General features: G+C 45.1%; 1 protein-coding gene across 1 annotated transcript in view; it reads right to left on the reverse strand.

Moving 5' to 3' along the window:
* The window catches only part of Scarb2 (scavenger receptor class B, member 2), a 64,347-nt gene that overhangs the window by 20,377 nt on the left and 29,240 nt on the right, over positions 1-14,730 (reverse strand). The window contains exon 3 of the mRNA NM_007644.4: positions 250-397. Within this exon, the coding sequence (NP_031670.1) occupies positions 250-397 (148 nt within the window). The remainder of the gene's footprint in view (positions 1-249; positions 398-14,730) is intronic.

Below are 14,730 nucleotides of genomic sequence, written 5' to 3' on the forward strand. Positions count from 1 at the left end.
GAGGGCACACACACAAATCAAAGTCTCTGTGCATATCTATATTTTGTGTTTGTTTTCTGATGGTGCTAGGATTAAATTTCAGAGACTCATTCTAAGCAAGATGAATTCCCTCCCTCCCCATAATATCTATATTTTATTATAAAATAGCTCTTAAATTATTTAGCTCTTACTTTACTATCATAAAATAATAGCTATTAAGTGTATCAGGCTTGCTGTTTCCTTCCACAAACCCTTGATAATGACACGTACCAACAGAGGAATATTTATTGTTCTAATCAAGTCAACGTTAGGATCTCCAACAGATTGGTTTCGTTCAAAAACATATGCCTTATTGGTGACAGCAGATATAGTTGTTCCATTTTCTCCAAACTGAATATTTGCCTTGTTCCGGAGCTCCCTAAACAAACAAACAAACAAACAAACAAAATTATTTGAAAATAGATAAGAGTTTAACAAACAAAGTCATTCCCTCCACTCAGTACTTGTTACATTTTTTCAATATAACATTTCTAATAAAGTACTTATTTACATAGGCTGCTGATGCTAAGCCACAAAAAAACTACAACTTAGAGCCAAGATGATGAAAGGGGACGAGACCCAGGAAAACATCAAAATCTATAGTTTCCACTTTTTTTTCCTTCCAGAATCAGGAGGACATAATAGTCAAACAGGCAAATAGACAAATGAGCTGTTTCCTCAATTATAGCTTGATCCTGAAATGTTTTCAATTCAGCTCCCAGGTTTGATTTGGTTTCAATTTGTATACTGGTGCCTCTGATTCCAACTGTAATTCAGTTGTAAATTTATCTTAAAATTTGAGGCCACAGCTAGGTATAATGGCACATGTTTGTAACCCTAGCACTCCAGTGGCTGAGGCAGGAGGATCACTGACAAGTCTGAGGGCGGGCTGGTCTACATAGTAGCAAGACTGACTCTAAAAGTTTCTTTTAAAAATTTGAGCCTCAATTGGGGGGTTGGGGTGGGAGAGGGATAGAGGGAGGGGGAGGGGGAGTAGAGGGGGAGAGGGGGAGAGGGAGAGGGGTGCAGAGATGAGGAAATGAATTGGGGCCAACACAGTAAGTTTGGAGTTCACTCCTGTTTCTATACATATTTCAGCTTAGTTCAAATAAGTTCCCTAAAATGAGAAACCTCTTAGAAAGAGCTGGATGGAGAGTATAATAGGTAACAGTTGTTGACACTAACAATTCTTTCTAAGTAGCTAGTTGAAAAGGTGCTTTCATTGCTCCTGACACAAAGAAATGATAAGCATCTGGGGTGATAGATAGGAACAAATCATTAAACATCTGCAACCTATAAATTACTGTGTCAATTTAGAGACACAGTGATTTGTAATCTCTCAGAGTGCTTGGGCTGGGTGGGTTTGACGGCTCAGGCCTATGATCCTGGCGCTTGGGAGGCTGAGGGAAGTAGGAGACTGAGTTGATGCTGAGTTTCAGGCTGCAGTGTGAGACTGGGTCTAAAGAAGGGGGTGGGTGTGGCTTAGTAGACAGGCCTACAAAGACTCAATGAAGGTGTGAAATGCAAGATGTATCAAAACACTCAGTCATCGAGATAAAATAATACTCTAATTTGATGGAGCTTTTTATTTTGTTTGAGATAGGATTTGACTCTGTAGCCCACTCTGGCCCCCAACTGGGGACAATGCTCCTGCCTTCGCCTCCCAAGTGCTAAGATATCAGGCATGGACCGTTACAGCTATCTAGAAAATCTTTCATTAGATATGTAGTTAACAAAATGTTGTCTAAGAGTCTGTTGACGCAAACAGGTTAGAAGGCCCCAGGCAGCTGGGCCACGACCACTCCCCCCATAGGCCCTTTGATCTGGGGATTCTGGGGTTTTATTGTTTTTGTTTTGTTTTATTTTGTTTTGTCCAGCCGCCCATCTGTGAAGTTTGCTAACTGTACTTGCTTTAGGCACTCAGTTATAAACTTCTGAGTGACATCCTTTAGACTGTGAAGGAATTGCCATGCAGCCTCCGGTAAGATGACAAACAAGCCAGGGGCAGAAGCCTGAATACCTTGTCTTAACTCCTCTTAAATTCTCTCTAGTTTGGGATTGGTTTTGTCTTTGTTTTTATTTCTTTTTTTTTTTTTAATTTTTGTTTTGTTTTGTTTTTTTCTTTCTTGTCTTTGTTTTTAAACAGGGTCCTCCTAGGTGGTTCTGGCTGGCCTAGAACTCACTATATAGACCAGACTGTCCTCAAACTTTCAGTGACTCTCCTGCCTCTGCCTTCTGAGAACTCGGATTACAGGGATTACAGCTGTGAGCCCCCTGTGTCTCATACTTTGTAGATTTACAATAAGAATAGAAAATAAAGCCAGGCAGTGGTGGCGAACGCCTTTAATCCCAGCACTTGGGAGGCAGAGGCAGGTGGATTTCTGAGTTTGAGGCCAGCCTGGTCTACAGAGTGAGTTCCAGAACTGCCAGGGCTACACAGAGAAACCCTGTCTCAAAAAAACAAAATTATATAAATAAATAAATAAATAAATAAATAATAATCAACAAAGGCACATGTGATAAACAGGCACATGAGAGAACAGAGAAGTCTTTGAATGTTCTATAGGTCTAGGCACCGAGCTGTTATACTGTGTATAACAGTACCCATGAATATCTGACCTGTGCACAGCTTCCTGTAGGTCAGACTTCCTAAAAGGTGACTAACAACGTCAGTGGGGTATAACCAATGAATGCCTGTAATACAGGCCAGATTTAAATAATTATGAGAAAAAAACCTGCAGGTCTTCTAGGAATATACAATGTATCAGGTACAGGTGGCTGTGTTCAAACAGTTTGACCCTCAGAGGTTTTCAGTGACTTGTGTTGTCACTTGATTTCGGGCCCCTTTCTTCTGGTGGCAGCCCGATTTCCTTTCCTCTCTGTCCTGGGCCACTACCTGGGGTTCTGGGGGCCTGAGTGTAGCAGTTCCTATGACTTCTTAATCTGGACCCCCTTGAGGTCCAGCATCCTCCTGGTGCAGCTCATGGGATCTGATGAAGTACACACTCCTTTGACTTAGATCTTTAGCTTATTTTTTAGGTTTGGTTTTTCTGCTTTGAGGCAGGGGCTCACTACCTAAGCCAGGCTGTCCTTGAACCAGCAATCTTGCCTCAGCCTTCTAAGTACTGGGATTCCAGATTTGTCCCACTGCCTGGCTTGGTAGCATGGATCTTTAAACCTGCCCCGCCTCTTACACTGCCCCTTTTATCTCTATTAAACTACTTTACAGTCTTCAAGCAGGCTCTCCCGAGTCCCACTGAGCACAGGTACCTTGCTTGAGATCAAACATCCCTCCTCTAGAAATTATACCCTAGTCGTTGTGAATAAGAAAACAATTTGGGGACCAGACGGGTTTAAAGCCTGGGTCACCTGACCTCATTCATAGTCACAGAAGTTAATTCAAAGTGATTATTAGACGATGAAGGAGTGGAAGTTTCTGAGACACACACTTGCTCAGCCAAAGCTGGCCCCAACACAGAAGGCTCGGATCCCTCAGGTCCTCTCCTGAGTGTCCCCACACTGAGTTCGAGGACAGACCTTCTGCAGGGACCAGTGATAATGATTACGGCGTACCCACAGTAATTGATATCCCACTGAGGAATCAGAACAGGTGGCCCAGGTGGGCACCAATTTGAAAGCAGAGGAAGCTGGTTCAGGGAGCAGCGCCTGCCACTCAGATGGGTCCATTGGCCAATGTGGTCAAGTCTCCTAATGTCAAAATCAGGGTCTTCACAGAGCCTATTTTGCTCATTTGTTTTCTTCCCCCAAGTCTTAGTTCATGAACCTAAAGGCCCGATCACTCCCAAGCCTAAGGCCTGCTCCACTTAAGCTTACGTAGAGAATACTGACTGAGGAGATGACTTTTAAGAACTTCCTTACGGTGTGGAAACCTAAGGGTGAATTGAGGACAGAGATGGCAATCAATTTAGGCCTGTAACCTGACGTGGTTTCTTAATGAAGTTCAACAGTCAAAGCCAAGGTTTTCCCATAGTGTCCCCATTGGGACACTGACTCCGTCAGACTACTCACAGCTGACCTCGTGACTTCCCTCAGCTACTTGGAGTCCTCCACCATCCTAAATCATCATTGACTCCTGGCCTTTACAGAGAGCTGTACATGGGAAATAAACCAGTAAGACATGGCTTCCTCCTCTGCTGAGGGAGAGAAGGAGAGAGGGAGAGAAAGAGAAGAAGAGGGAAGCTTTCCTCTCAAAACAGCATGATCAGCCAAAAATAAAACCCAAACCAAACAAACAAAACCATTTCCCTCCCCCTCTGGCAATGCTCAGACAGACAGACAGACAAGGAGAGGGATTTTTATGACAATACCAGTAAACCTGGTTAGCAGCATACATTCTCATGCACATATACATGAACGAATGCCAGCTACCAGCTGATCAACAGCAGCCAACTAGACACAGTGAAGTTGCTGGGAAACAAGAGACAGACAACAAGAAGTGGTCAGATTACTGTCAGCCACATTAGAGAAGACCTGAGAACTATCTAGAAACACAGACAACCGCTTAAAACAGAAACAAAAGCCATCTTGGGCGTAGACAAGGAATCAAGGGACTGTATTTCCAACTGCCTGGTACAACTGCCCTGTTCTTCAATAGACAATAATAATCTGAGACTATAGTTTAATTTTTAAAAAATATTTATTTATTTATTTTATGTATATGGGTATACTCTGTAGCTTTACTGATGGTTGCTGAGAATGAAGGTTGCTCACTCTGGTCTGCCCCACTTGCTCTGGCCTAAAGATTTATTTATTATTATATCTTACTACACTGTAGCTGTCTTCAGACACATCAGAAGAAGGCATCAGATCTCATTACAGATGGTTGTGAGCCACCATGTGGTTTCTGGGATTTGAACTCAGGACCTTCAGAAGTTCAGTCAGTGCTCCTAACCATTGAGCCATCTCACCAGCCCCATAGTTTAATGCTTAACACTACAGTACATCTAAGCATTTTTAAAAGGGGAAAGGAAAGAAGGAAAGAAAGAAAAAAGGAAGAAAGGAAGGAAGGAAGGAAAAAAGAAAGAGAAAGAGTGAGAGACAGAAACAGAGAGATGGAGACAGAAAAACAGACAGACAGAAACAGAGAGAGAGAGAGAGAGAGAGAGAGAGAGGAGAGAGAGAGAGAGCGCGCCAGGAGTGGGAGCCACACTTGTAGTCCCCGCTCTGGAGGTGCTGAGGCCAGAAGATATCCTTGGCTATTTTGTCAGACTCATCTCAGAAAGAAAGGAAGGGGAGAGCAGGAGGAGAGAAGGGATGGAGAGGGGAGGAAAAAGAGAGTTGGATGAAAATCTTGGTGTGGTGGTATTACATGTAATCTCAGCACCAGGGGGGCTGAAGCAGGAGGATTACTTGAACCTAAGAATCCAGAAGTTTTAGACCAGCTTGGACCACACAGCTTGCATATACCAAAGCTCTGTTTAAAAAGACAACATCAAAACCAAAACAAAGTAAGAAGGAAATGAAAGAAAGAAGCCTGACATGGTGACTTCCCCTGCAGGCTCTGGCTTTGGGAAGTTGAAGTAAGATTGTTGTAACTTTGAGGTCAGCCTGGAAAACACAGTGAATTCCAGGTCAGCCTGGGCTGCAGGGCGAGACTGTCTCTAAAGTAAACAAAAGAAGGAAATGTTTGAGTTATTCCCTGTGAACTACTGAATCCCATAGGAAGGAGGGACACACAGAATGAAAAAGAACAATTTTAATTCACTGGCCACATCAACAGCTGTGCTTCCAGCTTTTTTGGTATGCTGGATAAATTGGTTCGTACAATGTGTTAGGTGATGGGGACACCTCTCAGTGCTGTAAGAGCACTTTCCCAGCGTGCACTGGGCTCAATCTTCAACACCAAAAGGAAAGCAAGCAAGCAACACCTCGACCTTTAGTCATTACGTTCATCTCAAAAGGAGTTAGTCATTTGGGTTCACCCATAGCTCTCTATGGAAAATCACCTATCGCCAGGCGGTGGTGGCACATGCCTTTAATCCCAGCACTTGGGAGGCAGAGGCAGGCTGATTACTGAGTTCGAGGCCAGCCTGGTCTACAGAGTGAGTTCCAGGACAGCCAAGGTTACACAGAGAAACCCTGTCTGGAAAACAAAACAAAATACCCCTCCCCAAAAAAAATCACCTATCACCTTGGTGGCTGATATCAGTGACCTCAGATCACTAGATAGGGGTGTACAGTGAGATCTGACTCAGGTTTTTTGCTCAGTCCTATCTACACTAATACTTTGCTGTGGGACTAAAAAGTCACTCGTGGTTTCTTTGGCTTCATCTTTTCTAAGATAAGGCCTTACAATGTTGCCTTGGCTAGCCTGAGACTCACTTTGCAAAACATTCAGCCATCCCTCTGCCTCCGCCTCTCTAGGGGGACTGCAGTGTGAGCCTGCTCCCCGAGGCTTCTGTCTTTGTTTCTCCATCTGTAAAGTGGCGACCACCATGTGCCTATCTCACAGAGATGCTGTGAGAAATAAACCATCCAGTATAAAGCTCCGCTGAAGCCCCCAGCACACACGACACTCAGTCACTACTGTGCGGCATCGCCACCTGTGCCAGGTTCTGGAGACGGGGGATGCTATGTCCTGTCTCCTGTCTTCAGACACACTGGGGCACAGGAGACTGCCATTTAGATACCAGAAGAGATACCATGAACTGTTCTGCGGTAAACGTGTAAGTGCACAGACCTCTTCAACCAGCCAGTCTCATTGTCTTTGGATGGATGCCCAATGGTAAGATGCATGAATCACATGGTGGCTCTATTTTTAGTTTTTTAAAAGAAACTTTCATATATTTTCCATAATGCCATTAATTTACATTCCCCAAAACAGTATGAACATGAGAGTGAGGTTTTCTTTCTTTTCTTTTCTTCTTCTTCTTCTTCTTCTTTTTTTTTTTTTTTTTTTTAAAAAAAAGCTAAAATATGGTAAAAGAGGGACTACAGAGATGGCTCAGTGTTAGATCTAGTTTGGTTCCTGCATCTATGTCATGTGACTCACAACTATCTGTGTCTCTGACACTGGGGCATTTGATGCCCTCTTCTAGCCTCTGCCTGCACTTACATAGACACACACACACACATCAAAATAAATTTTAAAAATAAGAAAAGTTAGGAGGGCTGTGGAGACAGCTCCATCAGGAAAGTGCTTGCCTTGCAAGCATGAAGACCTTAGTTCAATTTCCTGAGCCCACATAAGCAGGCAGGTAGGCCGCGGTGGCGCACATTTATAACCCCAGGGCTGGGACGCTCTGGGCTCACTGACTAGGAAGCCTTGCCTAATTAGTGGGTTCTATCTAGGCTAAGTGAGAGAGCCGCCCTCAAAAAGAACAAACCCCGCGTAAGGTTTAGCACGCACATTTTTCTTACTGCTGTCAAAGCAGTCATCCATGGAAAGAAGCAATGTGAAGGAAAATCTGAGGAACACAAAACAAGGGACAGGGCTTCTTAGGAGGATATGGTAAATTTAATAAATACGTAACGAAAGCATGAAGATCAACTGAACAGGCCGTAGACAAATCAGTTCTGATTCCTGAAATAGTGAGTAATAGAATAAAAACAGTAAGTCTGCCAAGGCTCTCATAAATCTATAGAAGTCTCAATCAAAGGCTTCACTGAGCAGAAGGCTCCTGGGGCAAGTTGGTTCTGGCCACTCAACCTCGGGCTTCCAAAAACTCAGATGCGCACTGGACCGGTCAGACTGGTTCTTCATACATGGACCTGCCTTGTCTCCCAGGAACATCCAAACTCTATATACAACACTGCTAGCTCTTGGGGCAACGAACCCACTGAAAACTGTCAGATGAGCCAGGCCTCGACTTCCCAGAAGCCTTCCTTCCTCTATTCTCCATCTATTCCCTCCACAATGAACAGTGGCAGTGTCACCATGTCCTCCTTCACTGCACCCCAGGTGGCCTGGCACACCGTGGCTAAGAGTCAGCTGACTTGGCTGGGAGTACCAGTTCACGCCTTTAATCCTAGCACTTGGGAGACAGAAGCAGACAGATCTCTGTGTGTTAGAGGCCAGCCTGGTCTACACCACGAACAGACCAGTAGGAGCTCACTGAACTGCCAAACACTGCTACGGGTACTACGGTATGTTCGGCGTCAGCCCCCAGAATAGCACAATCAAGTCGCAAGTGGCACCGGACCCACTTGAAGATGTCAGAAAGCAGACACAGGCAAAACAGGCTCCACCAAGAAGTTTGATGGCTCCCTGTAAGGTTAGGTTTATCTACAAACCCAGATCTCAGGGCGCCCAGCCAACCTGCATTTGTGGCGTCTATAACAGCCATCCATTCACAGAGCCTGGTCCTTCTCCAATCTATTCTTGGCTTTCCCTGACTGAGTCCTGCCATTCCAGCTGAGCTACTCACTAATCAGTTCCTCTACTTATATCCTATCGGTTCTAAACCACAGTTGGGACCATGTCACTCACTTCTTCTAATCGTGCTAACAGGTGCTGGATGCTCAAGATGAAAGGACCTCCCTGTGCACCCCACCCCACCGCTCTGGGTCCACACTGGCCTTCCAGTATATCAAGAAGTCAGATATCAGTATATCAAGAAGTCCATCTATAAGATGGAACACAGGGCCCCCAGTGGAGAAGCTAGAGAAAGCACCCAAGGAGCTGAAGGGGTCTGCAACCCTATAGGTGGAACAACAATATGAACTAACCAGTACCCCCAGAGATCGTATCTCTAGCTGCATTTGTAGCAGAAGATGGCCTACTCGGCCATCACTGGGAAGAGAGGCCCTTGGAATTGCAAACTTTGTATACCCCAGTACCTGGGGAATGCCAGGGCCAAGAAGTGGGAGTGAGTGGGTAGGGGAGCAGGGCGGAGGGAGGGTATAGGGAATTTTCGAGATAGCATTTGAAATGTATATAAAGAAAATATCTAATAAAAAAAGAAGTCAGATATGTACAGCCACTTTGTGTGTGTGTGGGGGGGTGTTTTCACATGTGTGTGTGTTTTATGTGTATATCTCTGTGTGTGTATGTATGTGTCTATGTCTGTGTGTTGGGAATGTATGTCTGAGGGGGGGAGTATAGGTCTGTGTATGTGTTCGTATATGTGAAGTGTATGTGTTTATGCTTGTGTGTATGTATGTACGTGTGTGGAGTATATGTGTGAGTGTGTGTGTGTGTGTTTCTAGAGCCCAGAGGTTGATGTTGGGTAACTTCCTCAACTACTCTTCCTCTTATACATTAAGGCGGGGTGTCTTCGTTAGGGTTTTACTGCTGTGAACAGACACCATGACCAGGGCAAGTCTTATCAAGGACAACATATATTTGGGGCTGGATTACAGGTTCAGAGGTTCAATCCATTATCATCAAGATGGGAGCATGGCAGTTTCTAGGCAGGCATGGTGCAGGAGGAGCTGAGAGTTGTACATTTTCATCTGAAGGCTGCTAGCAGAAGACTGACTTCTAGGCAGCTAGGATGAGGGTCTTAAAGCCCACACCAACAGTGACACACCTACTCCAACAAGGCCACACCTCTAAATAATGCCATTCCCTGAGCCAAGCATGTTCAAACCATGATGACACAGGGTCTCTCACTTGGACTCAAAGCTTGCTAGACTAGTCAGTCAGCTCTTTCCAGAGAATCCCTGCCCTCACTTCCCAGCACTAGTATAACAAACAGGCCGCTATGCTTGCCCTGTGTTTGAGTGGGCACTGAGGATCTGAACGCTGGTCTTCATACCTATATGGCAATCGATTTACTCACTGAACCATGCATGTCCCGTGACATGGGTACTCATTATCCCACTTCTCAGGTGGGTCTCAGATGGCCAAGGTGCACCTCAAATTCTCTATGGACTTCAGGATGACCCTGATCCTTTGACCCTCCTGCCTGCAGCTTCCTGGTACTAGGAAGAAAGCTATGCACTACATCCTGGTTCTATACGCACTGGGATCTGAAGCAAGACAAGCACCCAACTGCCTGAGCTACATCACCAGCCCCTACAGACAGTTACTAACACGCCTTCGTGATTGCTGCAATGAGCACACTTCCATGGGGAGAGCACTTCAGGTCAGGACACGTCTCAGGAGGAAGGGACAGATTTGTACTCATTCTCAAGAGAGGCATTACAGCATGCCAGCATGGCAGTGTTGGAGGGACTCACAGACAACTAAAGCATGGTGGTGAGAACTGAGCTGTGGTCTAGCAGGGGTGTAACACTTGGAGAACTAGAAAATCACCTCCATCCTTGAGTGAGGTGGCCTGTGCTCACCTAGAGAGCCCCTGCCCAAACAAAGAACCAAACAGAAACCAGAGGAAAGGTGAAGGCAGCTTTTATTTTAGTCCTCGAAAGTTATTTTCAAAGACGGATTTAATTTTATTTCATGTGCGTGAGTGTTTTGCCTGCATGCACGCGTGTGTATACTGTGTGCATGCAGTGGCTGCAGGGGTCCGAAGAGGATGTTGGATCCACTAGGACTAGTTACAGATGCTTGCAAGCCACCCTCTGGGTACTGGGAACCCAACTTGGGTCCTCTGCAAGAGCAGGACGTGCTCTTCACCACCGAGCCATCTCTCCAGCATCTATTCTGAGACAGGGCATTGATATATCTCACTGACTGACTTGAACTCAAAGCAGTCCTCCTGTCTCAGCTTCCCAAGTGCTGAGAGATCACAAGTGTGAACAACCACATGCAGACTGAGGGAGAGACTCATGAAACCTGCGTGTGAGGGAAGGGTGGCGGGCCTTTCAAAGGGGATGACTGGGGGTGGTGGGGGTGGAGAGAGGGACTCCAGAAAGAACAGCCATCTTGTGTTATTATCTTGAGTCTGTCACTGAAACTTTCCTAGGCACAGGCATGATAACTGTATTCTGCACAGGATAAGACGAGACTTGGTGTGAGAATTGCACTATACCTACCAGGCCCGCCAGCAAAAGAAACAAACAACTTTCATTGCTGTTACCTATAATTCTGTAGTCCGTACCGTGAGCGCCAAGACTCACACAGGTGTTTATCACTGAAGACAGTTAACTGAACTTACCATCCTGACTTTAGCTTTTAGCCTTTGATAGCTCTGGGCAAAGAAGAAAAGGGAATTTACCATTTAGTTTTTGCTAGCTTTGGGCCAGGGCAATAGGACGTTTATCTTTCATCTTTTGTTAGCTTAGGCACAGGGAGAATAGTGAATCATATTTGGTGGTGTTCACCCCTTAGCTCTGTGGCCTGGTCTAAGGCTGCTCTTCTGGTTCGTTTTAGCTGAGCGGTGTCAAGCAGGCTGAGGATTACACTGTTAGTGCTCGAAAGTTTTAGGCAGCCTCTTTTGAAATGTTCCCCTGATTTGTCAGTCTGAACAGCAAACACTCCAAAAAAGTAGCCAGAGGGGGGATGGGTGGGTCCCAAGGTAAAGCATTTGCCCAGCCTGCAGAAATCCAGTTGCCAGCAGGGTGGGATCATGACTAGGCGTCAATCCAGGACACACTGCTTAGAATAAAATAAACATGTAGGGGCTGGAGTTATAGCTCAGTGGTAGGATGCTTACATACCATGCACGAGGTCCTAGGTTCAAACCCTACCCCCCCCCACACCCCTAAAAAGAAATTTATGATATAAAGGGGGGGGATTACATGGGATTTGAAAGATTTAGTATGAATAAGGAAGACATGAAATAATAATTCTGAATGCTGACATGCTGAAATATATGAGTTTTTTATCCCGTGGATACTAGCAAAAGCTTAAGTCATTTGTGTGGCTCATATTAAATTTCTTTTGAAAGCTCTAGTTGGAGAATAAGCTTTTTTTTTTTACCCCTTTGAGACAGGGTCTCATTCTGTACTCTAGGCTGGTAATGGCAAGTCTCCTGCTTCAGCCTCCCTAATGCTGGGACTGCAGGTATGTACTGAAACACCTGGCTTAGAGTATAAAATCCCAAGCTAAGAGCCAGTCTATGCTTTGGTTAAATGTCCCCCTGAGGCCCATTAAGGCTCCTTCTCCATAGTGGCACTACTGGGAGACAGTAAAGACTTTAGGCTGGAAGGCACGCGTAAGGCTTTACCTGCCTTTGAAGAGAACATGAGGCCCAAGCCTCTTCCTCTTGGGCTATGTCATTAACGCCCAGCAGCCACAGGGACTAAGCAGTCCTTTCAAAAACCTCCCAAAGTGTGAGTCCAAAGAAACTTTGTTTCCTTACAGTGTTTGTTACAAAGATGGAAGGATACAAGTGTCCAAAACAAAAATATAAAAAGGCTTAGTCACAGAAGATACCAAACCTATACAACCACGCACATCACAGAGAGAGTCACCAGGGCCCCAAGCAGGGAGGTGAAGGAAGTGTCTTGTGAGCCCTATGGGAAAGCCGTTCTGGCACCAGAGAGGACATGAGAGGAAGAGGAAGCACAGGCAGGCAGGAGAGCTCACTGGCAGCACCTGGAGGCAGTACCTGCTTTGGGGCACTGTCTCCTGTAAGTTTGTTGTTGTTCTTGTTTGCTTGCTTTGATTTGTTGTATTTTCTGTTGTTTGAAACTCTTAACCTACTGTGCACCATAATCCCTACTAGGTCTACAGTAAACCTTCTCAAGCGTCCCACACATTAACTCTTTGTTGGCCGCATCAGACCTGTGCATGGTGGGCGAAGCAGTACTGAGCCGTTTCCTCGGTACTTTGGGCTTTTTATTTTGAGACAGGATCTCATTAAGTTTTCTAGGCTAACCTTGGTCTCAGTCTGTAGTCCAGGTAGGCCTTGAATTTGCAATCCCCCTGCCTCAATCTGTGGAGCAGTTGAGATTATAGACCTGTGCCATTAGGCTCAGCTCATACCAAATGTTTTAATTCAGAAGGTTTATTTTTTCATTTATTTATTTACTCCGGATCATTTGGGAAACCTATTCAGAACCCACAGGGGATCGCTTCTAGCTTCTAGCTGCCGTACCCCAACATCTCAACACTTGAATCCCTTAAATAAAAGGGTACAGGGGCTGGAGAGATGGCTCAGCGGGTAAGAGCACTGACTGCTCTTCCAAAGGTCCTGAGTTCAAATCCCAGCAACTACATGGTGGCTCACAACCATCCGTAATGAGATCTGACACCCTCCTCTGGAGTGAAGACAGCTACAGTGTACTTACATATAATAAATAAATAAATCTTTTTAAAATAAAATAAAAGGGTATAGTGTTGACGTATAAGATACATACATTTCCCTGCATGCTTTTTTGCTTGCTGTCTGCCACAGTGGGAATCGAACTCAATGCTTTTTAACTCTACCACTGAACTCTCCTCTTGACTTCCTCCCATGTACTACTAATGATCTCTAGATTCATATTGTACCTAATACAATGGAAGTACTGTGTGGACAGCAGTTATGGGCTGAACTATTTAGGAAGCAAGCTAGACAAGTCCATATGTATTTAGCACAAAAGCAACTATTGTATGCCCACGTCAGCAAGAATATAGATTTCTCTCAAGTATGTCCAACTGCAGTTAGTTAACTATGTGGATGGAGGCAGAACCCATGGATACAGAGAACAAACTGTGGACTATAAAGGGAGAAATGGGAACCATAGGAGAGATATTGTACTGGCTGGTTTTCTGTATCAACTTGACACAAGCTGGAGTTATCACAAAGAAAGGAGCCTCCCTTGAGGAAATGCTTCCATGAGATCCAGTTGTAAGACATTTTCTCAGTTAATGATCAAGGGTGGGAGGGCCCCTTGTGGGTGGTGCCATCCCTGGGCTGGCAGTCCCTGGGTTCTATAAGAAAGCACGCTGAGCAAGCCAGGGGAATCAAGCTGGTAAGAAACATCCCTCCATGGCCTCTGCATCAGCTCCTGCTTGAGTTCCAGTCCTGACTTCCTTTGGTGATCAACAGCAATGTGGAAATGTAAGCTGAATAAACCCTTTCCTCCCCAACTTGTTTCTTGGTCATGATGTTTATGCAGTAATAGAAACCCTGACTAAGACAGTTACCTACAGAGGGGAGGAGGAGGACAGCCCAGAGGGAAAGAGAAAGAGAGGGGATGTATAAGGTGTTTGAAAAGGAAATCACCTTTACATCTGCTGACAATTACATGTGCAAGCATGTGCATGTGTGTGCATATATACATGTATGTATACAAATGCACAACACACACATGATGAAGTTATATCACATGGAAGACAATGCCTCTAAAAGCTATAGACTAGCTAATAAAAACCCCATTGCCAGGCACAGGAAACTTCCTTTCAAGTTGTTCATCAGGGGAGTCCAAGAGAACACAAAATGGCCCTTGTTTTCTGCCTCCCTATTGCAAAAGACACAGCAAACTTTGAACAATTGGAGAAATCAAGGTGGAACCAAGTGGGAAGCCTTCTCCCTGAGGACAGGCTCTCAATGTATTGAGAGGCAGTATATAAGCAGCCACAGAGGGAAAACAACCAGCACTCCTACTTGTTGGGAGCCGCGCCCACATTCGCCGTTACAAGATGGCGCTGACAGCTGTGTTCTAAGTGGTAAACAAATAATCTGCGCATGTGCCAAGGGTATCTTATGACTACTTGTGCTCTGCCTTCCCCGTGACGTCAACTCGGCCGATGGGCTGCAGCCAATCAGGGAGTGACACGTCCGAGGCGAAGGAGAATTCTCCTTAAAATAGGGACGGGGTTTCGTTTTCTCTCTCTCTTGCTTCTCGCTCGCTCTTGCTTCTTGCACTCTTGCTCCTGAAGATGTAAGAAATAAAGCTTTGCCGCAGAAGATTCTGGTC

This window comes from Mus musculus, chromosome 5 (genome assembly GCF_000001635.26).
Source record: "Mus musculus strain C57BL/6J chromosome 5, GRCm38.p6 C57BL/6J".
Lineage (NCBI taxonomy): Eukaryota > Metazoa > Chordata > Mammalia > Rodentia > Muridae > Mus > Mus musculus.